This window comes from Amblyomma maculatum, chromosome 1, assembly GCF_055883805.1.
Source record: "Amblyomma maculatum isolate TAMU_Amacu chromosome 1, ASM5588380v1, whole genome shotgun sequence".
Lineage (NCBI taxonomy): Eukaryota > Metazoa > Arthropoda > Arachnida > Ixodida > Ixodidae > Amblyomma > Amblyomma maculatum.
Window position 1 is genome coordinate 177,926,205 of NC_139344.1, and position 24,535 is coordinate 177,950,739.

General features: G+C 45.2%; 1 protein-coding gene across 2 annotated transcripts in view; it reads right to left on the reverse strand.

Moving 5' to 3' along the window:
• slo (calcium-activated potassium channel slo) overlaps nucleotides 1-24,535 on the reverse strand; it is a 172,042-nt gene that overhangs the window by 32,594 nt on the left and 114,913 nt on the right. For both annotated transcript variants that reach the window (XM_084589655.1, XM_084589656.1), the window contains exons 3-11: nucleotides 19,871-19,967; nucleotides 17,507-17,618; nucleotides 16,614-16,765; nucleotides 16,056-16,223; nucleotides 12,777-12,868; nucleotides 9,283-9,393; nucleotides 7,221-7,326; nucleotides 6,965-7,117; nucleotides 1,582-1,737 (exon numbers count right to left, since the gene is read on the reverse strand). In XM_084589655.1, the coding sequence (XP_084445781.1) occupies nucleotides 1,582-1,737; nucleotides 6,965-7,117; nucleotides 7,221-7,326; nucleotides 9,283-9,393; nucleotides 12,777-12,868; nucleotides 16,056-16,223; nucleotides 16,614-16,765; nucleotides 17,507-17,618; nucleotides 19,871-19,967 (1,147 nt within the window). The remainder of the gene's footprint in view (nucleotides 1-1,581; nucleotides 1,738-6,964; nucleotides 7,118-7,220; nucleotides 7,327-9,282; nucleotides 9,394-12,776; nucleotides 12,869-16,055; nucleotides 16,224-16,613; nucleotides 16,766-17,506; nucleotides 17,619-19,870; nucleotides 19,968-24,535) is intronic.

Here is a 24,535-nt window from a genome sequence, read left to right on the forward strand (position 1 = left end):
TTTTGATTGATTGATAAACTTCATTGGGTGCAAATTGGGGGTTAGGGCTGACTGTGCCTCCCATATCACAGCTGCATGGTTGCACAGAGCGGAAAGAAGGGGAAGGGGTAGGAGGGGGGATGGGGGAAGCCAAGGAGGCGGAGGAAGCGCACCAGCGAAAGACGCGTCCAGATCCATAACTGCTGCGCAATGCACCGCTGCATGCAACGAAACCCCATCCACTCCGCTTGTACATTACGGCAGAACCTACGAGATCGCCCGAGAGAGTGGGCGACGCGAACAACGCTATACACTTTTTCTATACCATTCAATAGGCACTACACTAGCCCACCAAGAGAGCATTCGCTTCTATACCTACATCCAGATCATGTCATCTACGCTAGCACCGCTTCTAACACCCAGCTAACCCCATCTCACTCACTCACACCAAATATTTTCTTGAAGAGGCTGACTTCCTGAAATCGACATCGCAAAAACAGGACAAAACATTAAGGCGGCTGAAGGTCACGACACTTCAACATAATACGCTAGCAAGCATTTTAGGCTACAATGACAATTATAACCCCTGGAAATCAATATAAATATTAGGATCTGTCAGGTTTTAAAACCTTTTAAAGAAACACTGCGTTCCTTGACCCACAGTGAGCAGTTGACGGCCGCGTAGCCTAGTCTGCAGTATAGCTTCATTTTCTAAAGTGAAATAGTTATTAAAACCTAAGTTTATAGACATTGGATTGAGTTGTGGAACAAAGTGTCCACTTGCAAAATATAGACCACCTCTATAAAAACAAAAAATCCTAACTGAAATGTTTGCTGCAAGGCCCCAATTACGCATCTTTATTTACCAGCCTTAAAAATAAAAGGACTGCCCCACTCCAGCTCCTGGAGCATGCCTCCAGCCCAACGCACACGCAAAGCCCCGCCGGGGACAGCGCGGCACAGAAAAGCGGATTTTATACTGCAAGACGCGTCTTGGGACACTCAAGTAGTAATACCGCTGTCTTGTGGAAATTTTAGTGCGATAAAAAAAAAAAAAAAAACCTTATGTAAGACGTAGCTTGGTGCAAGCATTTCCGGAAGCTGCTTTTCAGGACGGTTTACAACTTAGGTTGATACTTTATTACCAAACCCAATATTTGCCAGTTATTTGTACCTTGGTGCAAGCATCTATGGAAGCTGCTTTTAAGTACGGTTTACAACTTTAGATTGATATTTTATTACAAAACCCAATATTTGACAGTTATTTAACTTTGGCGAACGAGGAAAATACCGCAGGCTAGGTCATGAGGCTATCAAGATGTCCCAGTCGGTTTCACTTGGCTACATTATTTAGCGTTCGTGGTACCTGTTCATTTGCACGAAAAACCACAAGACGTACGCACGAACGCACACACCTACCCCCACCCACGCCTCCCTTATATACGTGTTCTAGGAATTACAGTTTCAGATAAAAAAAAAGAAAAATCAATCTTAATTGTCACGCAATATCCAGAAAATATCCAAACGCCGACCTAGAGTGGACTATATCATATTACATCTTTGGAAAAGTTGACAAGCGAGCGAAGAATGCCCACAACCCACCGTTTTGTAGGATCTCATAGCAAACAGGTTGGCCATCATGGTTGAAAAACCGGGGGCCAGGCAGCTTTGTGCAATAAAGCCAAGTTTCAGCTCCGACACGCAGATCACGTCGTCTCCCCGCTTCCAGTTCCAGCTGGGGATGTTCAGCAAGTAAGCCTATTGAGCGGGAAGAAGGAAAGAAGAAACATGTGCGCACTCCAACTGTAGAATGACTGGTAGCACTGCGCCCATTTTGTCATTTTCTGACCAAGATGTCGGCGGCCTGGAGCCCTTAGACCGTCAATCCTGCTTCGTCTCTGGCGGCCAATGCTCACCACGATCGAGAATACTGACAGCAGATTCGTCCGTCAAAAGACTGACAGTTCTTGAACGAATACCGGCCTCTCGGTAACACCAGTCTGAAGGGCCCCTGATTGTGCGAACTTCAACCCAAAGAAAGGTGTCTCCCCCCAATGCAAAAAAAAAAAAAAAAAAAAAAAAATACACCAAACATCTTGTTCCAAAATTGACTCTGAACTTTGAGTAATCATTCTCCTGACGAGCGAATAGCGCCGCATGGTTCTGAGCGCTGACCGAAAGCTGATGAACATGACTCGGACGGAGCCATTCAATAAAAACTTAACCATAGTCCAAGGTTGTTTCAAGGCTACAGAGAGTTAGGGGTCGGAGATTCATGATCGACGAGGATCAGTTTTGTGGGTTCGCTATGCGGGAGCGTCCTTCACGTTTTTCGTCCGCTTGAAAGGTTAGCTGACGCGGCCACTTTCGGGGCTTCGTTTAATTGGAGTCATAAAGCCGCGCTTCAGGGGACCGAAACGAAGACCCATTTAATGTGCGCGTCGCTTTCGATGCAGCGAAAAGTAAACACGTGCAGCGCCCTTTGAAGCGGGAAGCATATTAATCGTTTATTGGGATTCCGGGAAGTCACCAAGGTCACTCGGCAAAGCGCTAATTACAGACGTCGACGCGAGCCTGTGAAGGTCGCCACACGCTGTTTTCTAAGGTTTTTGACGAGCTATAGCACAATCCGCCTGTTCGCCTGTTTGATATGTTCATATTAGAAGAACAGCGCACAATAGACGAGGGACCAGAATAAGGGAGGCTGCAGGAGGAGCGCTGTAGCCTCCTTTCTTCTAGTCCCTCTTCTCTTGCGCGCCGCGCCGTCTTTCCAATATGAGCATTTACCAACTCACCCAGTTAGAAGTTTCGCTTGATGTGTCGTCAGCGCAATCAGGCACTATTAAAATAATGCTCGATAAGTCCATCCTTAATAAGATGAAATCGCTAACCTCGTTGAGATTTTTGACTTGCGATTTCACGCGTTAATGATCACAAGATACGTAGTACCGGGACAGGTTTGAAGTTCTCGATATATTGCACGTCGCACTTGTTAAATCTTAGCAATAAGAAAGGTAGTGCCATACTGTCTGGCATACTGCCGCTGCTAAAGGGTGTTTTGTAGTGTGGATCGATCTTTTTTTTTTTTTTTTTTTTCAAAAAGTACGGATAATTTTGAAATATTAACTGTAAAACGAAATCTGAGCGATGTCGCTGTTGTACACTAGCAGTTATGAAACGTACACCGATAGGGAATCTGTACTACTTTTTATCTGCAGCATTCTTATTTTGGTTTGGTTTCTAGGGTTTAGCGTTCTAAAGTGACTCAGGGGACTCAGGCTACGAGAGACGCCGTAGTGGAGGACACCTGAAATTTCGGCCGCCTGGTGCTCTTTAACGTGCACTGACATCGCACAGCACACGGGGGCATTGCTTTTCGCCTCTGTCGAAAAGCGGCCGCCGCGGCCGGGATACGATCCCGCGTCCTTGGGAACAGTAGTAGAGCGCCCTAACTACTGCGTCAAGACCATTATTCTATACGATTGATGATTACAGAGTAATCGCATGAGAGGATCTTAATACGGGTATTTTAACTTCCACGCTGCGATGAGCAGAGCTTTGCAACCTGCTAGAAACTAACGCTTTCACTAATGCCCTAAATAAGCGAGACGAATGGAATTAAATAAATCAACTTTAACCGATATTTTTATCACAAATGTTGACAATACACCCCTCAACTTGGGTGTTTTGGATGTTCATACAATACATAATTTTCCACCGTTTTTCCATATTTCAGTTGCTATTTTTCGCAAAACAGTTCAACTCAAGCTGAAAACCACTATTATAGTAGACGTCAACGCTTATATGATATCAATCTACGACCGTTTGTAAATGTGCTACCAACCACCATGATAGAAATCAGCGCTGCGTAGCGAAGGGGCTAATATGATCTATAAAACGGTCATTGTAAAGTTTAAAGGTGTTTATTTACAATGTTTTCTTTGCCATAAAAGAAGCAACAACGCAAGGCGCGTACAAGCTAGACTGATGTTGAATGTTTCCAGCCATAAACGATAGGGACATTAATTGTGTACGGGCATGTTCTCAAAATAAACAAAAACTAAAGACCCTGTAAAAATAAGCATGCCCCGCAGCACGAGAGCAGGTTCTTTACTGAGAAATTCTCTCTAGCGTTCAGGCAGCGAGAAATTGAAGTACTCTGGGAGCGATAAAATGTGATAAAAAAAAAAAAAAGCAAGGCTCAGCCACAATTCCACCCGCAATAACAGCTGGCAAAGCAACAGCCGCGAGTGAAGAGTTAACCACTGCTTTCAATGAATACTTCGCTTCAATCGCCCTAGCATTCAAGAACCGTATTTAATTGGGTTCATGAAACTTAGTAAGCACCACAGAGCTTTTTAGCAGTAATTATGGCAGAGTTTCCACTTGTCTTGCTATCCCTAAAGTACAGCGAAATTTCCGACGGTGACGAATATTGTATAATTTAGCCAGACCACGCCCTTTACATATAAAATTCTATTCTGAACACACCTAAGTGACCTTACGTTTTTGGCAGGCGCATTCTAGGATAGCCTGAATGTCACTGAAGCTTAGGTTATATTCGAGGGAAAGGACCGGAATCGTCTGTATAGTTACAGGCCAATATCAATCGTCTTCAATACTTTAGAGTATTCAAAAACTCACGAAGGAGAGAACAGCTTTTCACTTATCGAAATGTAACATCATTACATCTTTTAATTTCAGTTAAACTAAAAAAGAAGCTCTCGACGGAAAATGCGCCACTTGGGCAAAGATACTTTATTTTGAAAACGTGTCCACACGAACAAAACCGCTGGAAATACTGGTTGATTATTCAAAGGCATTTGATAGCTTTAACCACCACATTATTCTAAAAAAAAAAAAAATTATGGGGACGCTCAAGTCGCTTTAAATATGGACTGTTTACACTACTTTCTTTTTTTTTCTTTTTTTTTTTTTTTAGCGCTTAGGGGAGTTTGTGGATCTAACCACTGCCCCCACTCTCTGATCTATAAGCTCTGATTGGTTGAGAGGTAGATGGCATCTAGTGACGTTTTTCGACCAATCAGGGAACTTAGTTCGGAGAACGCGGAGTTTTTGGTACCACAACTCTAATGCTATTACATTAACCAAAACCCTGAATTATGCGGGTTTCGTGGTAGTTTCTTGACCCTTTCGCAAAGTTAAGAGAGTAATTCACCACAAACTGCTTCAATTTGCTAATTTTAATTAGGGATTTAAAGAGTCCAGATGGATAGTTCACGTGGCAGCATTTGCAGAGCTTTATTATTTAGTAGGCAAATAAATGGCATATATATATATATATATATATATATATATATATAGATAAAGTTATCAACCAACTTAATAAACTGTGCTTACGATACTAGTGTTTGCTTTCAGCACATGCTTACTAGAACTACAAACGAAAGCCAATAACGCATTTTCGTCGCGAAAGTTGGGTGACCTTGAATCCGATTAATGCGCCCAAGACGAAATAATCGCTATTTCCCCTACTGAATAAGATTACAAGATGGCATGTATTAACCTAAACCTCTAACTTAGAAATAGCAAGTGAAGTAAACGGCCTTAGAGACATTTTTCGTGACATGTAGATTCTGGAACACGCACAATAACTTGATTTGTGCCAAAGTCCCACGCACTGTGACACATGGTGCCGCAGCTACGCTTTCTTTTGCCGCAGAGCTATTCCTGATCCATAATTTACTAGTAATCCCCAAATGGAGTCATTGGTTATTTTATTTGGGGTAATGAAATTGAATATACATGCTCTTTTGAACTCACGCCAGATGCGGTGATTGAGTCACATCGGCATTCGGCTGGAGATTCCAAGGCCGCGGGTTCGATTCGGTCCGCGGCGGTCGTGTTTCGATAGCGACATAATACGAAAACGCCCATGCATTATGCGACGTCAGTGCATTTCAAGCAGTCCCTGGTGGGCAGGAATAAATCCGTACGAGCCCTCCGCAATAGCTTCCTTCATAACCCATGCACGTGTCGCTTTGTGATGTTAAACTCCACAATTCACAATTATTTGTAACTTAAGAAAAAAAAAAAAAGGTACGTACAATTTAAATGATGGATTTCATGCCCACATAAAACTAACCTTCGGCGATTTGAATGCTTTGCTTGTCAATAATACAGTTCCACAGTTATTATGATACCGAAGCTAGCACAGCAACTATACCGATGCGGATACCAAGGACATGGCTGATCAGCCCTTACAAATATAGGTCAGCAACACAAGAAACAATGATGTTTGGATTCTACCTCACATTTGTCCAACTCATGCATGGACAAGAAATGCGAACTATACATTACCAATTGCTTTCAGTCCTGGAAAGGGCTTTTTATTGCAAAAACTTTGTTTTATTTGTGGCTTTATTTTTTCTTATGGATTCGCCATCCCCGCAGTTCTGGCACGAGTACGAAATGCAGAGCTGGTCAAGTCTCGACGCATTTTTGCCGCAAACTTCAGCATTCTATTTGTATTTCGTGACGCCGAAATAACTATTTCGATTGATTCGATTACGTTTGTGGCAAGACAAACGCTTTGATACTATAGCTGCCAGGTTATATGACACCCACACAGTCTTCATGAAGGCAGTTCGACGGAACTTCCTCTGTTTGGCGCCTGCCTGCGTGCCTTCGCCGCTCATGAAGGGCTCGGTACCTGGTTTCCGTAAGCTGAAACTGAGTTGACGTCTTTGCAAGTTGCATACCGTGAACCCATTTATTTTTCATTTCAGGCACAATTTCGGCATCGGTGCTGAGAAGACTAAAAAAAGAAAAAAAAAATTGCTGTGTCAGTTATTAGAGCACTGCGTTCCTCTCGAGTATACGCAATTGAAACACGTTTGCGTGTATGGCTGCCGACCGCTCACTGGGACTGCCCTCTGGGAGCCGAAGAAAAGCAGGTACCCCAGGTCATCTCTCCCCCCATTTTCCTGACAACAATGGACGCGAAGCCCAAACAAGCACGTACCTTGTTGTGATATTGCATCAGCTGAATGATGACTCTGATGTCATCGGAGTAGTTTTTGATGGAGATGACTCTCATGATGTTGGCAGCGTCCTCTGCGTCCGGGTCCTGACAGTACTTGTTTGCCAGCACCAAACATGCATCTGCCTCGTGGACCTGCGAAAAGGAGGGCGCACAGCGAGTCAGCCGACTCGCCGAAGAGTTCGGCAGCCGTGTCACTTGTGCGCTGGCTAAGATGAGATGCAAAGGCGACAGATACCTTGACTCGTTGCAAGTCAATTGGATTCATGACGCTGCCTTGAAAGAACTCCACTGTTGTAAAATGCCTTTTTATCAGACCTTCCAACTCGAGGTCTGGAGGTTTCCTGAGAAGCGAGAAAAGAAAGCGCCACCAAGTGTGTCAGCTTAGTTTGAGGCACGGATAAAAAAATTACGAAGGACTTTAGCGACTAAAGTAGTGAAAGGCGAAAGCCTCAGTGCCGCATTCTGCTACGCAACTGGCACTAATTAGAAACAAATTAATTAGTTAATTACTGTTTAGTGATCAAGTGTGTAAATATTCATTAAGTAATTAGTTGTTAATTATTGAGTTAATTATTGAACTAATCAATTGGTCATCAATTGTTAATTATTAGTCAATTAATTAATTAGTAATTGATCATTGATTGACATATGGCCATATAAGGCACGCATTCGCGCATACTGTGGTGGTGCTTTGTGATTAGTCGAGACCTTTATGACGTTATCCCGCTTCAGCCAATCAGAACGCCGCAAAAGCGGGAGACATCTTGTCCACGACAGCATGAGCCATTAAAGGCTTTCGCCCTAATATGATCGTAACTGGCAAGGCGCGCGCGAGAAACCAAAGAAAAAAAATAATTGTGCTAATATTGTCGAAGTTAGAGCGTTTTCTGTTGGCATTTAGCGAGCATTGTGACGCAGTCGCTATCGCTGCGTTTGGCGAATGACATATAAGCGTCGGTAACGCTAAATTTATCACAATTGTTGGTTTGTTTTTTCACAGCAATCTTCCATGTTGCCGAGTACGTTTTTTTAACCGTAGAAGTTGCGAAGCTCCGTAGATCTTCTGAAGTTTTGGAGGCGAGTAACGGACACTCCGATGGATGGATGGAAGGATGGAATATAGGAGCGTCCCCTTTGAAACAGGGTAGTAGCAGTAGCTATCATGCTAATTTTTCTACCTATATCTTAATTATTGATTTAGAATGGTTAACTAAACCATCATTCTATTTATTAAATTTTTGTTTCTACATTACTAACATTGTCACTTCTCTGCTTTTAAGCAACCAATCTTCCAGTCGTTTTTTGCTAGTTTCCACCGCCGGTTTATTCACCCGGCCACTGGTATCTCTAAACCCCAGAGCTTCAGGAAGAGTGACTGCGCCTGCATCAACTTCCGGATGGATACCATTACATTCGAGTATAATATGGTCAATTGTTTCACTGGAGTTACCACATACAGCACATGCGTCATCTCCATTGTTAAATTTCTACTCCGCCCGTAGGCTACAGTGTCACCTATCGGCGGTGCACTTTCACCTTTCTCTCAGTAATGAGTGTATCACCCGCGTTAACCACGACAAGTGACTATTTGCATTTTTTAAATTTCTGGATCAATCATCATACCGTATACATAAACGAGATGGTCTGTGGGAGATTAGCTAAAGACCTCTGCCTTTAAGCAGGCGTGGGTAATTAACGGGACAACGATTCTGAAAGAGCTCAATTTGTTCGGGAATGACGGAAGAGTGGTATTCCAGTGGCTGCGGATTCCTTTTCATGAATAGCATCGAATATGCTTCTTGCGTTATTTCAGACAGGTAGCCGAGTCAGTTATTTGTGCTGCTCAGTGTAACGAAGTTTCCTCGAGCCACACTATCAGTACGACCGTAAAGTTTTAGCTTCTATTTGAAGACCATATGAAAAAAAAATTATCTGACGCGCAACGTTCTTGAAGACAAATTGTTATATACACTTGCCTACTGTTACCATCAAGTTCATCTCTTCGGTGCTCTTCGCTGGAAGTATCGTCTCGATGAAAACCACTCGGAACAAGCGATGTTAAAGTAATTTATGTATGAAAGAATTACGCTTAAGGTTTATGAGGCCTCAAGTTTATTCATTTGGAAAAAAAAAGGCAGAAAACATAACGCAGGATGCCAGAACAGATGGCCGATTAGGAATATAGTGTAGAGAATGATACGCCTTTAAGCCATGCGGAAATTACCACTCTTCCAGTCAGTTCCACTACTACGGTCGGCGGAAGTTTCATAAGCTAGATATTAAAGGGAGGTACTTACCTATGTAAAAAAACTACCTCTACATCTACATCTTCTCGATCCTCATGGAGGAAATCTTTCAGGAAGTGGGACACAGATTCGTAGGTGATGTGCCCGCAAACCACAATGTGCCTGCAATTAAAAACAGTAGACTCCAGTGTAAACGATGTTAATTTTCCGACCATCATCAGTACGCACGCACTGTAAAATGCGAAGAACTCTTAACGTTTCAAAAAATTTTTATAGAAGCTAACAATTTCCTCCTTCCTTGTGATTGAGTTCACAAAAAATGCACTCTTCGTACTCTACAAAATGCCCTAATGTTGCTTGATCCGGACTCATTATTTTGCATGTCCCTAGTTACGCTCCTAAAAGAAGTTAGCGACTCATTGATATGGTGGCAAAAAGAAATGAAAGGAGCTCATGGTTTAACGGTGATACGATTAACAAGTCAATCTTCACTGAAGTGACAGCAACAAACTGAACAACTGTACTCTTCGCGGAGACATAAACAAAAGGTTTTTAAACAACGGCTTTGAAAATCCTGCAAAGTCTGCCAACAGCCTAGTGAAAACTTGAGAACAGTAAACATATGTCCTTAATGGTAATACAACATAGCCCTACAGATTCAGGCCTGTTCTTGAACACTGCGGACCAATTGCTTTTTCATGGCTAAGCTATGCTAAGCGAAATAACTCCAGTGACAAAGCCGAAACTTCAATGTACCTGCACAACGCAAAAGAAACGTAGCGAATTCTGCTTTGTGTGCGCGATCAAACACTTTCTATACAAGTAACTGCGACAAAAAGGTTGACAGCAAATAAGTGACATCAGTGAGTTCACAGTAGGCATCACACACAGCAGGCAATTTTCGAAGCCAACAGCAAACTGGCCCAGGCAGCATCTTATACAGCCTGCTGCGGATGGCACACACAGCCTGGCACATGAAATATCCCACCACACACTTGGAGCTAACGGAGGCCAAAGCACCAAACATGCAACGTTTCCCTTTGTGGTGTCTAATAACAGAAATACCGTGCAAGCATGCGGATAAGGACATGCAGCGAGCAGCAACTACAGGTATCGCGGGAACTAGAGGAGGGATCCTGAACGTGAGTATCGCTGCCTCTACGCTGGTGGGTAGCACTGTTCTACTCTGTCCAAGCAGCAGTTTTCTTTCATTCCTGCGCTGGACCTAAAACTGGGCGATGCCAGTGGCAATGCGTCCTGTTCTGCGCACGTTCCCTAAAACCAGCGGAACAGCATGCTCGCATGTGACGTGGACACTCTATGTGGGCACTACGTGTTCCACTCTTTACACGGCGTCATCAAAAGGCCGAGAATCACACGGCTCGGTGTTATGCCAGCACAGCCACTGCTTTGCGACGTCCGTAGTTCGCTGTGATGGCGCCTACAAACATGCATTTAAAGGAGCTATGTTAGCGTGGTAACGCCGGGCTGCATAAATGACAACATGAATTAGAGTTCTTTCACATATTTAACCAAATAGCATGCTCAGTTTTGAACCTACTAGTTGCCAGCGGCCGAAAAAAATACAAAAGAAAGAAAACGGACCGCCGTGAGAGGCGTTAGCGATGACTGTGGGATTATAACGGACTCCAGGGGAGGTCCGAATGTCAGGGTGCTCATAGACCATGCAGGGAGAATTCGGCAGTCGGAAAAATGAAAATGACTACGACGTAGGGTTAGAGAAATAGAGAGAAACTACATTTCTACCAGTGCCACAAAATACACGTTACCTTCGTCCTCTTTCTGACTTGAATGTTCCACCGTACTTTGGCCTTGAACCAATTAGGTCTATGATCTCCGGTATACAGCTAGCGAACACGGCCTATCACAACAGCCGGACAGCAAGAGGAGGAAAAAAGAGAGGGAAAGACGGGGAAAGATGAGGGAAAGAAAGGAAGGAGAAAGAGAGAGAGAGCGAAAGAGGCACTCAACCAGCACCAGGCAACGCCTGTCCGTGATGGCAATGCACTGAACCCACAAAGACTTCTTGGTTCCTGTCCTGCTCTGAACTGCCTAACCGCAAAACAAAAATGAAAAGCCGGTTTGCGCAAAAAGAAAAACGATGAGAAAAAGACAGAAAAAAAAAAAGGAAACGAGCAGGAACAGCTGCTCGCGTGACACACAGATGCTTAAAGAGCCAGCACAAGCAAGTACATCTTGCTCTCAGCGTGGAAGAGCCAGCATGCGCGATGAATTTGGAAGGGAGTCATTGCCCGCACAGCTTGCTAAGCTGAGCTGAGCTTTCCTTAAAGCACCCCCTTGTAGAACAGAGTCATTATCAGCTCGGGTGGAAAACCTGATTGGTTAGCTGCTTCGCGTACGAAATGGCGATGCCTCTAACCGCCTGCTGCTGGTTTTAAAGAAGGAGGGAAAGAAGCACCCTGGACTTGCTTAGCCCAAGAAAGGATGGAGGAGACATTCACGGATAGCGTAAAGGGGAGGAGATGCGTTCCTCCCGGACAATAAAGGTCAGGAGGTCTGCGATGGACGTGTTGTTTACATCGTCCTTTCTTACTCGGCTCAACACTCAGTCTTCCGCGCATTTTCTCGTCTGGGTGTCATTACCAGGCGACCTGCTCTAAATTTCAATTTTGAAGAGACATAGCCTGCCACATCAGCGGTCAGAAATACTACATGAATTAAGCTTCTGAATATAATCAACTGAGCAGTAATATTATCCACGTGTGCTAAGAGAAACTTGCCCGGGAGAAGGAAAGATAAAGTCTAGACGCTGATAACCTCATCCTGCATCAAAAAAAAAAAAAAAAGTGTGCAACTAATAACAGTCGTGACGTTGCATAAATGTTCAGTATTATAGGCAAGGATTTTCCATGTTTCCCAGAAAAAAAAAAAAAGCACCTCTGCGTAAGAAAAACAACTTCCAAACGCGCTAATTGTTTCTCGAGAAATAGCTTTCTTTTATGCACTTGTTTATGCTTTTCAGCCAGGCGCGAGCAAGTGCTTATTCGGTTCAGCTCAAGCGAGAAAAGTGGACGGGCCTTCAACTGTGCGCTTGGCCAGTGACGAATTTATGGCGCGCAATACCGCCTGAATGGTTCGTTGATACCGTGCGCCGCAGAACAGCTATCCTGGGACGTTGTCCGCGCGAAGGGTTACAAGGAGGCCCGGACTCTACGGCCGCCGCGAGCGTGTTGGCCTCTCCGCGGGCAGCGTGCCACACAGCCCAATGTGCAAAGTGACGACACCAGATGCGGCTCGCAACGATGAACGCTTTCTGGCCAGCAACCAACCACTAAGCCGTGCAGGGCAACAAGGCATGCATGAGAGAGATAGAGAGAGAGAGGCACAATACTGACGACGAACGACGCAGGACGACGGCCAAAGAAAACAACAACAGAACAGGAAAAAAAAAAGAGAGAAAACAAACGGTGGCAGGAAGAAACCAAACGTGAGCCACACGTCACACGTCGCATGAGGCCTGCCGATAGGCGTACGGCACAACACCGTGGTCACCCACACTGTACCTTTTCCCATGCTCCCGCCTGTACTCGCCGCCATATTTGGGCCTAGTCCCTATCAACTCTAGAATCTCAGGAATGCAACTGGCAAACACGGCCTACGAGAGTGGAAAAAGAGAAAGAAAAAAACACAACAAAAGCAAACAAACAAGTGGTCGCTATAGATTATGCGACGTTCATCACTTCACACGCCTGCAAATTTCCCCATTATCGAAGCGCTCTCTTCGGCTCCTCAAGAATCCACCTGAAAAGAGCACTCCGTGTCCTGCAAGCGGACCGCCGCACAGGCGACGGCCACTTTACAGACAGAACTCGTCCCAGCCATGTCCCAGACGGTGCACGTGATCGTTCTGCACAATTGGCAAAGCCGCGCGGCAAAGTTGAAGACTGCGCTTACCGAAGCACTGCCAGCAGCAGGGAGCCATTGGAAACGTTGGCTGAGACTGTTCGCTACAAACACTGGTAGTACTCTATTTCACTGGTAACAAGACACGTGTGCAAAAGACGGCTGCCTGTGCAATGTCCACTTTAAAGAAAGAAGATTCAGATGTAGAGAAATAAAAAAAGAATACAACTTTGTTATCATGATGCCTAGACCACAAAGCGGGCTGTGGGCCGGTTGACTTAACATAAATTTATCTTGACGTATACCTGAGCTGGTTACCATGTTAACATGAGATGGAGTGACGCAAGCAGGACACATTTACAAACTTATAAACAGCAGAGAAAGACAGGAGCCAGAAGTGGTTAGCATCAGACTTCACGCACAATTTAATTGAAGCAGTTCCAACGTTTAAGTGAAAACCAAAAGGAGTCGCTCACTACTGACACACGCCCCCCTCCCACCCTCTTTCTTAAAGAGAAAAAAAAAAAAAACCTGGATAGGAGATTCTCTCACGGAACACTTCCAGCGACTCCAAAAGCCTATGCTCAGCAAACTATTAAATGTGTGTGGAGTCTGGTGCAAGATATAACAGTAAACAAAAGAAGGTCACACGCTAAATGCGACAGAAAACACTCGAGAAAAATATGTACAATCTGTGCAATTTCAACGGTCTTCAATAAGCATCAAGTTTATCTTTGAAAGGATAATACGGAAGGTGGTTGCCAGCTTACAACACATCAAGTATTTCGCCTTTCATACTTCCGCCTCCAAATGCCCTGTTCAATATAATATGCTTTTACAAACATGATCGAAACAATTCAATACTGAAGAGTTCTTTTGTTTTGTCTTTTTCCGCTCAATGATGCACCCCACCTGTGTTGTTACTGAGATACAAGAAACTCCGTAGAATAACTTCACCTAGGAGAAAGTAACGGCGGTAATCTGGCAGTTAACAGATGAGTAGAACAAAGCTCTCGCTCCACGTAAGTACCGCGGAACGTAGTTTGACAAGAAAATGCAGCTTCACAGTTAAGCCAAAATAGAGTGCATTTTTGATTGCAGCGAATTACTAAACGACCGCAGCAAAATGCCAAAGTTTTCTGCACACCGGCTCCCTCTTGTGGCTACATAATCTCGCGTTATAAGTTCGCGTAGCACATGAAAGAAATCACACGAAACACAAAAGCGTCAAACGACACGCGCTTTCGAAAAACCGTCATTCTAAGCACCGCCTCCGCGCTGTCGCTCCATGGAGTAAAATTCCACGTCCCCTTTTCTGCCCCACATTGACAGGACAGTAAGCAGACGCGAGCACCGCAGAGCAGGCGTGACAGAAGGTGGCGGGGCACATGCGCCACTGACTGACAGCGCTGGGGGAAGTGCTTTGAGCACGGGTTGTTTTTCGAAAGCGCGCGTCTTTCGGTGAGAGGTAGCGAACATTTGTTCAGCCGAAGCGCCAACGATAACGCGTTTCCGAAATTCCGAAAACTGATATACCTGTTACTAACGGCGGGCTACAAATCGGCATTTACGACTACAACTAGTGGCCGTAATAGTTGAAAGTTATTTATCAGGATTTAGTCTGCCCTCATAGGTAAAACCGTGCCGTATAAGCGGTCTCCATATCTCAAAATGCCTATTTTTAAAATTTAGTGACATGCTTGACACATCTGGTACGTGGCGTCCCAGCTGAATGCAGCCAAAGTTTTAATCATGGCGGCGTGCCCTAGCGTAGCGAAACCAACTGAGTGATGTTCAGAGTCGCCTGACCTAGTCTGAAACATGCTTACCTTTCATCAAGGTTAATTCTATAGCAAAGACAAATAGACTAACTTTTTAATTACCGTTTTGAGGAACAAAGTATCGACACAGAGGTTGTAGATCATCTCGAAAAAAAAAAAATCTGCGCTGTTTCTACCAAGCTATACAAATTATGTAAGTTATTTTTTAGCGGTCATAAATGACAACTGTGGCAATAAAAAATTGTATAGGTTCAACTATCCTCGAACCAAGTTTCACGAGGGTTGACCATCGGCCGCAACCGCAGTCGCCTCTTTGATCTTGTCTCGCTTCCGCGCTTGGTAAATTTCTCGGCAAAGGGCTAGTCTGGCTCATCGCTGTTCGATGGCCTTGGCAGCCTGTCTGGCACCGCTGCGGTCTCTTTCTTTAACTAAAGCCCCTCAATAAACTAAAGCCCCTCAATAAACTATCTTTAACGAGATGGCGGATTGCGTATTTATCTAGGCTAAATAAAGGAGAAGCGGAAATGAAACTTAATGAAAACGATGATATGATCACGCATAGCGCGAGAGTGTGTTGCAGGTTTACACGAGGCGTGAGTGGCTGGGCGCGATGATGAAGGTGACGATGTTTGCTGCACAGCGCGAAAGTTCAAGGTTAAATGTTCGCAGCCAGATGACCTTGAGGTTCGGCATGGGAACAGTAGAGCTTACGCTCCAAAACCTTCAGAGCGTTAAGACAAACAGTGGTTTTAAAACCTTGCAACATTTAGCAGGGACACACGGGGTATATACATGTATACTTCGCTTTGGCGCCATCGATTAATATGCGTAATATCGGATGCGAAAGGTAACAGCAAAAACTTATTTCGAAGCAATTTCATGGCAATGTTTCTTGGTTCCACTTGTAAAACATTACATTTGCAAAAGGTCAAACTTAAGTGTGCGATTTCTTGCCGTGTAGAAAAAAGCCACGCCACAATGTTAGAAATTACGCACGTCTCACATCTATACGACTATATATTTCGTGCGCATAAGGTAATCAAACAGATCTAACTGCCCCTACCTCCCCCAAAATTAAGAACTGCTGACATGTTTTTCGAGCAGATATGATAAAAACGAAACAATTGCAGGCAAGACGACGTCGATAGGGATACTCACCAAGCCAACCAGTATGAAGAGTACTATGAAGACTTGTCCCAGTGTTGTCTGACAGTATACGTCACCATAACCCACAGTGGACATCGTTACGATAAGGTAGTACACACACTCCCAGTACGTCAACTTGCGAGCATTGGCGAAGTCGAGAGGGTCGCCAGAATTCTCCAACTGGGGAAGACACAATCGGCAGTTACCAAGAGTATGCGCATAGCGCCCTATTAAATTTGCTGACGCACGCCCGGCGCATCGTTTTTTTTTTTCTTTCCTCTGATAAACAATCCAACGCTGCAGCTTTTTTAGAGCAAGGGCATAAAGCCCGCTTAAAAACCTAATGGGTCACTTTTTACTATATGTGGACAGCTACAGCGCCCTACAAAGCGCCAATCCTTTGCTTACGATTGCATGATTATGAGGTTCGTGAGCAGGGCGGAGGACAGCCCGTTTCGATAGACGCCTGACGCTTCTATAGGCTCCCCAAGGGGGCTGCTACTCTTGGGAAACAGGAGAGGGGTGACGGCCGAGGCAAATCACCGCCTCGCTAACGAGCGGCGCACTTACCAGATGGATAATTCCCGCGGCGGTCAGCCAGACGCTGATGACGATGGAGACGAGCTGGGCGAGTCGGATAGAGCTGCTTGTCTTGAGGACGTTCAGGTACTGCAGGATGTCGGGCACAGACATCATTCGCAGAGCTCGCAGAAAACGGAGGCCTGCAAGACGGGGCGCTCTCACCACCACCGCGCTGGTGCCACCTTTCCCGCTTCCCAAGCCCTCCCAACTCTGCGCGTCCGTAGACGAGTAGCGAAGTTTCTACGGATGTCACTCATAGGGAAAATGAAATACATAGAAACACGCTGCCGCTAACACGTCTCGAAGCCTTCACTCTTAACCAGACCCTTACGGCATACGATGAGCAAAGCGACGGCACGCTCTACGGACCGAGCGAATTTATCTACCGCAGCGTGGACGCTACTAGCTCTAGACTATAATGCACCTGCACAGAACTTACGCAGGCACAACAATTTTTGCAATATAAAAAAGAAGAAAAAGAAAGAAATTGGGGTGGGGACATGAAAGCATGGATTCCATCAGTTCAGAGTAACGCGATTCTGTCACTGTCAAAGAGCACCTCTGCAGTCTTGCATGTCAGAGTACAAGGATGTAGAGACGCCCCTTTTCACCCTAACAGAGGGCAGCCACAGGTGATGGCTACAGAAAGGATGCGAACATGGAAACTTCTCTGATAAATGAGTAATGCTATACTGATTGTTCAGCGAGTACATTATCTGCTGTTGTGCACAGCGAATGCTGAGGGCACTTTTTTTCATGCATGCCGCCGGCTAGGCTTTTCGAGCTCTCCGTGTGATTTATACAGCGAGACCTGTCCAGATTTTAGACTCATCACAGCGAAAGATGTTGTAAATGTTAAAAAGAAAAACGCGAGTACTTACCAATCCATGTACGGTCTAAGTAGATAGAAACAAAGGACGGCGGAATGGTGAAGTAATCAACAAATGAATATAGCTCCAACATGAACCATAACTTATCGCTGGCCGCAATGAACTGCAAAGTGAGAAAAACAATGGCAGTGTTACCTGCTTGTCGCCAAGGCCCCTAAATTACAGACATTTACACAACAATCACGGCACACACGCACGCATAGATGCACTTAAAGACAGCTGCAAAACAAGAGGGAGCACGCAAAACAATATCTCTAATATCGCGAAACGAAACACCATAACTCAAAACTTTCCAAAATCAAGAGAGCGTTGCACTAGTACGCAGCCTAGTGCGCAGAGGTCAAAGAGACGTGTGACCAGTTAGTGTGCCAGCCGCCGCACGTGAGAGTGCTCATTACGATTTTTACTGGAATTGCGGCACTCTAGCATGTGGATACGCATCAACTATTTATATATGCGCAAACACGTCAAAAACAGACCATATTCACAAGTTCAAGCAGTCATTAAGTGTCTTTGAGCCATCTAAAAATGCGGTTAATCAGAGACAGTAGAAACCACATAAATTTTGTCGCTGTAATCATGATGTACGAGCGAATCAATAAAGACAAAAGAAGGTTTACGAGCGAAGAGCTTGATTTGATTTACCATGTGCTTCAGGGAAGCCCGGCAAACTTTTAAATAAAGCATTTTCGTGATAAAAAGATGGCAGTTGCAACATAATAATACCACAGTTAGAGGAGGTCAGGAAACGAACGAATCATGTCAACCAGTAGGAGTGTTAAGTAAAACCTTAGAGCTTACTTTAACTGTTACAGATAGCAACCTTGTTGCTATGTGGCTGGCTATTGACAATAGCCATACCCGCTTATATAATTTCGAAAACGAGATTACCCTCTGCGCCGTGGCTGACCCATTTCTCTCGAAAGTCGCGCGTACGTTCGGCGCTAAGTAACGCCCACCAGTGAATGTCACTCCTCGCCGCGTGACCTTATGCAACCCACCTCGCCAGGAACAGCGGCAAGAAACGTGGCGCATGCCATGGGGGTACGCCAATTATCAGCGTCACTGAGTGCCCAGAGCAGGCGCGCGATTTCCGAACTGGACGAGAAATTTTCAAAATTTGATAGGCGTGAAAGGTAATCGCGTTTTCGGAAATTTAAAAACGGATATGGGTATTAGTAACGGTCGGCTACGATCTGTAATTGCAACTAGGAGCCAATTTGTAATAATTAAACGCTAACTAGTAAAAATAAGTAACTAATATTACTAGTTAACATAACCTGATTTCTGACGCCCACAAACCGTGGTATCACCTTACACAAAAAGCACCTTTTTGTCTCAAAAAGCCACGGATGTTGGTTGCGGGCTCCCTTAAACACAACATTATCAACACTGCCGCACAAACTTCTCTTCGGCAAGAATAGAAGAGGGGAATATTCGCCAAACGCGACAAGTGGTGGACGATCTTCCCCCTCCTCTTTCTATTCCTGATATGCTGCAAAGAGGGTGGAACATGTTCTCTAAGGTAAGTGACGAATGCGCTGTCGGTGTATCCTCAACTCGCAAATGCGAAGGAACAAACGCAGGCAGCGAGTAGCAGGCTACCAGCATTCGCTGCCTCAACACGCAAAAACACGTCTCAGCGGCGCAAGCTCTCAACCCGAAGCCGCCGCGCAGCTTATTGAACGGGGATCCTGCTTCCGCGCTGAATGCATAGATGGCGTCACCTCAACAGCACTTGCTGTCGGATACACTGCATGGCGGCGGTTTTTATCCTCTTAAAATAGCATTTTTAAAACAAAGCCTCGGGATATGGCTACACTGCGCACAGTGGTGGGCCTTGCTTCAACATCATCACGCACATCAGATGTGCTCTCATGTCGTTGCCGTTAAAACACGGCCACCGCGAACGGGGATCGAAACCGTCATCCCACGCCAATGCCACTCGGCGACCGCGCACAGTGGGTTCATCGCCTTCCCATATCAGCTTCCTTTCTGCGCTCTCTGAAATCTGCGTCTCAAGAAGGCTCGCACGGAGTCCTCGTTTCTGTCAGTCTATCAGTGACCTCACGGCAGATGTTTTACATGTGATTTTCTTTTCCTGAGCTTGTCAATGCCACAGTGAAATTCCGGAGTCATAGGCAGAAAAAATAATAATAACAGCAGTATCAATTAACGCAGGATAGGCTATGGGCCTGTCGAGGCGACTCGGCCGACCCATGCAAGTGATATACTGTCGCCACAGGTGCCACAGGAATTTTGCACGGAAATAAATTATCAGCCTGCCGGCTTTGCATGCCGTCTATATTTTGGAGAGGTGTGGAGACACTTGAAAAGTACAAGGTTCATACTCACACGTATAAAAAAATAGACCATGAAGAATATATTGAGAGCTAGATCTATTTGCTGCGTTGTGTTCGTCGACCAAGACTGGCATTTCTCGACTCCGTCTCTGAAATAGGAGTGGTGAGCACGGTTAAAGTACGTCGCTTTGCTGTTGCACAGGCACTTGGTTCTTTATTTCGACACAACATGGCTCTGAACCCTATATGAACGAAAGTCTGTCTAAGCTAGCGGGATTCGTGGCCTTACAGTGGTCGTGTGCTCTGCACATCAAGAAAGAAACGTTTAAATATGCCAGAGCAAGAACACGCAGCACGATATGTGGCTCAAGGCTCAATTTACGCAAGAGTACACACAAGCAACAATTTTGGGCATGCTGATGATTCCCGCTCTTTGCTGGTCATTCTTTGTTAATTAGCGAATTCCGATGCCCGCAGTACGCTTCAGAAAACTAGTTACGTTTTCGATGCGTTCTGCCACTAATACAATATGGTCGTGTTTTCCCACAAGTAGCGTATTACGAGGGACAGTCGCATGCAATCAGCGCCCCTTACGAAAAAGGACAGCGCGAATCACAGAACGGCGCTAGGTTATTTTTCTTTTTACATATATTTCTTTTTTACATTTTTGACGAAGGAATTAAGCTTCAACTGTTGCGGCAGGGATGGCATTTCAGTTTGACACGCGGTTAGCGTGGTGCGGCTCACATGATGCCCCATTTAAAGTTTTTCGAATGGATTTTTTTTTTTCGCGAAAATTGTTTCAAGCACACTGACAGCATGGAGTTATGAGCAACGCGGATACGAAAAACCATTTTTTGAACATCGAGAAAAGTACCTGCTTCTAACGCGCGGTGAGCCATGATGTCCCCCTCGCCCGGCCCCACACCAAACTCATTCCCCTCCAAAACAGCAGACACGATGACACGACACTTGCAATACTAGCAGGGTCGGAGACCATGCACATTCGTTTGCGCATGCGCACGCACCTCCAAGGCCGAGTAGCAAGCATTTATCACTACGTTCACGAGTGCACACTTAAAAGGCGAGCTGAGGGCAAACGCATGCACCAGTATGGATATATGAGAGCTGCACAAGCTTCAAACACACTGCAGACTGGACAAAACTAAACAGAAATAGAAAAATAGACAAAACAAAAAGTGAAGTGAAATAAGAACACGAAATTGTACGACCATAAAACAATTACACGGCGGTGCTTTGAGAGTCATTCTTAGAATTAATACGTTGACATTCTTGTTTCACGGTTAATTTCATTTCGTACGGCACAGAAGCACTTGACGTAAGCGTTCGACAAGGTATAATCCATCCTATGCTACACATGAAAAAAAGACGAGTACGCGTCCCGCTCTAGCAATCTGCCTATACTGACACAGTTCAAAGACAAAGGCACGCTCCGAAATACCGAGGCGTTTACATTCCACTGCTTTCTTCATCTTCGCTCCTTTCCCACCGAGGCGCACGGCACTTTGCGCACCGCGCTCAGGCCGTAAACGAGCGCAGTGATGCAGTTCCCAGCATAAACTTGCGGCAAAGACTGCCACTCAATTTGGCGGCGCCCACGAATTACAAGAAATGGCCCCACAGCACGCCAAGAAAGAGCGGGAAACGAAAGGCATAAGTCAGCTGACATCGTGGAACGATATTTAGAATTGGGGCAGACGGATAAATCAGGGCCGCCGGGCTAGCTTCTGACAATTCTGACGGCCTCGCATTCATTCTGCACCCAGCAGAGCGAAGTGGACGATGCTCCCGGGAGTCACATCTCCTCCGGCAACGGCGCGAAGCAGTGATGGCCATAGAAGATGATGCCACCCAGGAGGGCTGTTTCACTCGCCCGCACTGTCAACTAGTCCGTCAATTTATTGCCGTCTCGCGTTTCTTGCAGCTAGGCCGCCAAGTGGCTCAAGACGCGGCGCACGAGCTCTGGTCGCGCAAAAGGATGCGCAGAATACCAGATGTACAACGCGGGCTCTCAGTGGGCCAGATGCGGCGTTGACCAACAGGCTCAGCACTGGAGGTCGCACGCTCGCGGACCGCCCAACTTCTCTAGGAATGAAGTGCGTAATTAGATCGACGATAATGTTGACGCGAGATCGCGCACTGGATATTCACGAAACCGCAACTGGAAACGACGTTAAGGAGTTTCGTTAAACTCTCGGCTTAAGCTGTGCGTATACGTACGCGAAATACGAAATGTTTGCAGTCCTGATAGTCAGCCTTGCGACCGCAGATGTCCGCGAGCACGGTGGTTTAGGAACACCCGAAGTTTCAAATTTCCGGCAAAGAGATGAGCCTTCGCCTTCACTTCTTCGGGCTTTTCGACTTTGGTGAATGCAGCGTGCACGGTTCAGAAGCGAAATCGGTGGCCTGAAGACTGTTGATCTAGCCTGCAAGAGCGTAGTGCTCCTTAGCTCCTGGCCGACTACCTGTTCAATTATTTTTTTTTTTACCTGCGGTACTCTTCGTTCAGTATATAATACTCGGTGCGGTTTTCTAAGCTGCATTCTCGTCGTAGTTCAATGTAAAAAAAAAAAATACATCTAACTATGCTTTTCACTCGTGGGCATTGAGGACAATGGCAGCAAGATTTAGAAGTGATATGGAGTACACAATACCCACGACGCTCACAAAGGCCTGGAAACCACGTAAGAGCGGCGCAAGCGTCAATGCCGCGAAGCAATACCGCTTCTGCGGGATATGCGTCACCGACCTCTGCTCTCTCTACGTGAAGCCTTCACGTCTCCGACTGCGTAATATGGGTGCGCTGAACCACGAACGTGACGGCAGGGCGTGAAGCCGGCGATGATGTCTGCACAACGCCGGGCTATAGATGTGTCACGCTCGCGTCACTCCTGTCCCCGTCCTGAAGTGTCCTAGCCAAACTAGCGGAGCTTTAACGCAAACCTTCGACTCGCGATTAACACCGATATCACACGCTGCAGAATTCTCGCACTATACTATTATAGCTTGTAATGAATCTTTCCACTCTCGCTTTTTCGAGTGATCACTATACCCCGTCTCTTCTTTTTCTTTTGCCTGCTCAGTGAATCAGTGAAAGAAGACAAGGACAAAAAAAAAAAAAAAAAAAAAAGAGGGAGACACACACAAGCGCTCGTGTGTGTATCCCTCTTTTTTTGTCCTTGTCTTCTTTGCGCTACGTTTCCTAAAATGCAAATGCACCAACTCGCCCAATTCAGCATTCTTGTGCAATCGTTGGTGTCACGATAAAAAATATACTAGCACCACGTGACGAATCGAAACCAATTTACCAGCCTTGGAGTGCGCGTCACCCCATAACGATAGGATGCATTTGACCCTTTTCATATGTACAATGTGACCAAGGTAAGCCTTCAGCCCACTTCAGACGCAGCGCGCTTTCCTACAGCGCCATGGAGTAACCTCATCTGACTGCTTGGAGGTTATGAGACCAACCATTTTTGTCAAAGTATGATTTTATCTTAACTGAATAACGAATCCTTCTCAACGAGTCACGTGTGAGTGTATACTTCATACCTCGACCCTTTCCACTTTTCGTTTTCTGGCCCCAAGCAGTTCCTGTGGTTTTCGGCACTTCTTCTCAAGCAAGAAGAAGAGCGAAAAAGTGCGAACTTTTTGATGAAAAAATGATTCACTTTTGATGTTCTGTAAGCGACCCTACAACGCTTGTCACTGCAAAATGTACCTATTTATTTATCACTGTTAGTTGTAACTTAGGTCGCAAAAAAAAAAAAATATATATATATATATATATATATATATATATATATATATATATATATATATATATGCTTGTTTAGATTGCGCTTGGCGAATAGCACTTTCATTTTACCAGCAGGCACCCGAACTGTGAGCTCTAGCGCCGGGCAAAAAAAAAAAAAAAAAAAAAAAAAAAAAAAAAAAAAAAAAAAAAAGAGAAGAAAAAAAAGGAAGCCTATAATGCGAACTACACCCCATAAAATGTGTTTGAGCAGTCAGATGTATTGACAGTAAAACCAGCGCATTAAACACACACGCTTTTGTGTGCCTACACGCATCCTGGGTGGTCCATGTTCCCCATGGTTCATAGAAGGGTGGTTCCCTCTACCGTTAAACAAGAACTCAATAACTGAACCAATGTCGATAAGCTGTAGTTAGCACCGAAGATAGCAGCCTGTCTAAAAAGCAGGCTGCCGGCGCTTGAAACTTGATCGCATGTTCAAATGCAAGTACCGGGGTGCCGCTATGAGCAGTCGGTCCCTTTGGCTTGGTAGATTCGTTTCAAACGCAACGCTTTAAAGCACAAATTAGAATATGAGAAGTAACAACGCTGTCGCTCCAGTGAAACACATGTCGTTTACGCTTGTCACGCGTATTTTTTTTTTTACCTCCATGTTGATTTCTGGACTTTGTTTAAACATGGCCTCTTCACAAAACTGCGAGATTATGTCACACCTGAATGAACTAGTGCTTTCTCAATAAGACACGCGTGGCGCTTTGGGCGTCCGGCCCTTAACCCTGAAGGCCAGAGCTTCCAGACCCCTGTAGCTCTTGCTTAATAACAAAAGTAGGATTCCAGTGCGCCAAATGTTTCGCGCGCTTCAAGATTCAGGCTCTGTACAAACTGAACTCTCAGTAATAACCACTGCGCCTTCTTTGTTTACCTTTAGGAGTCTGAGAT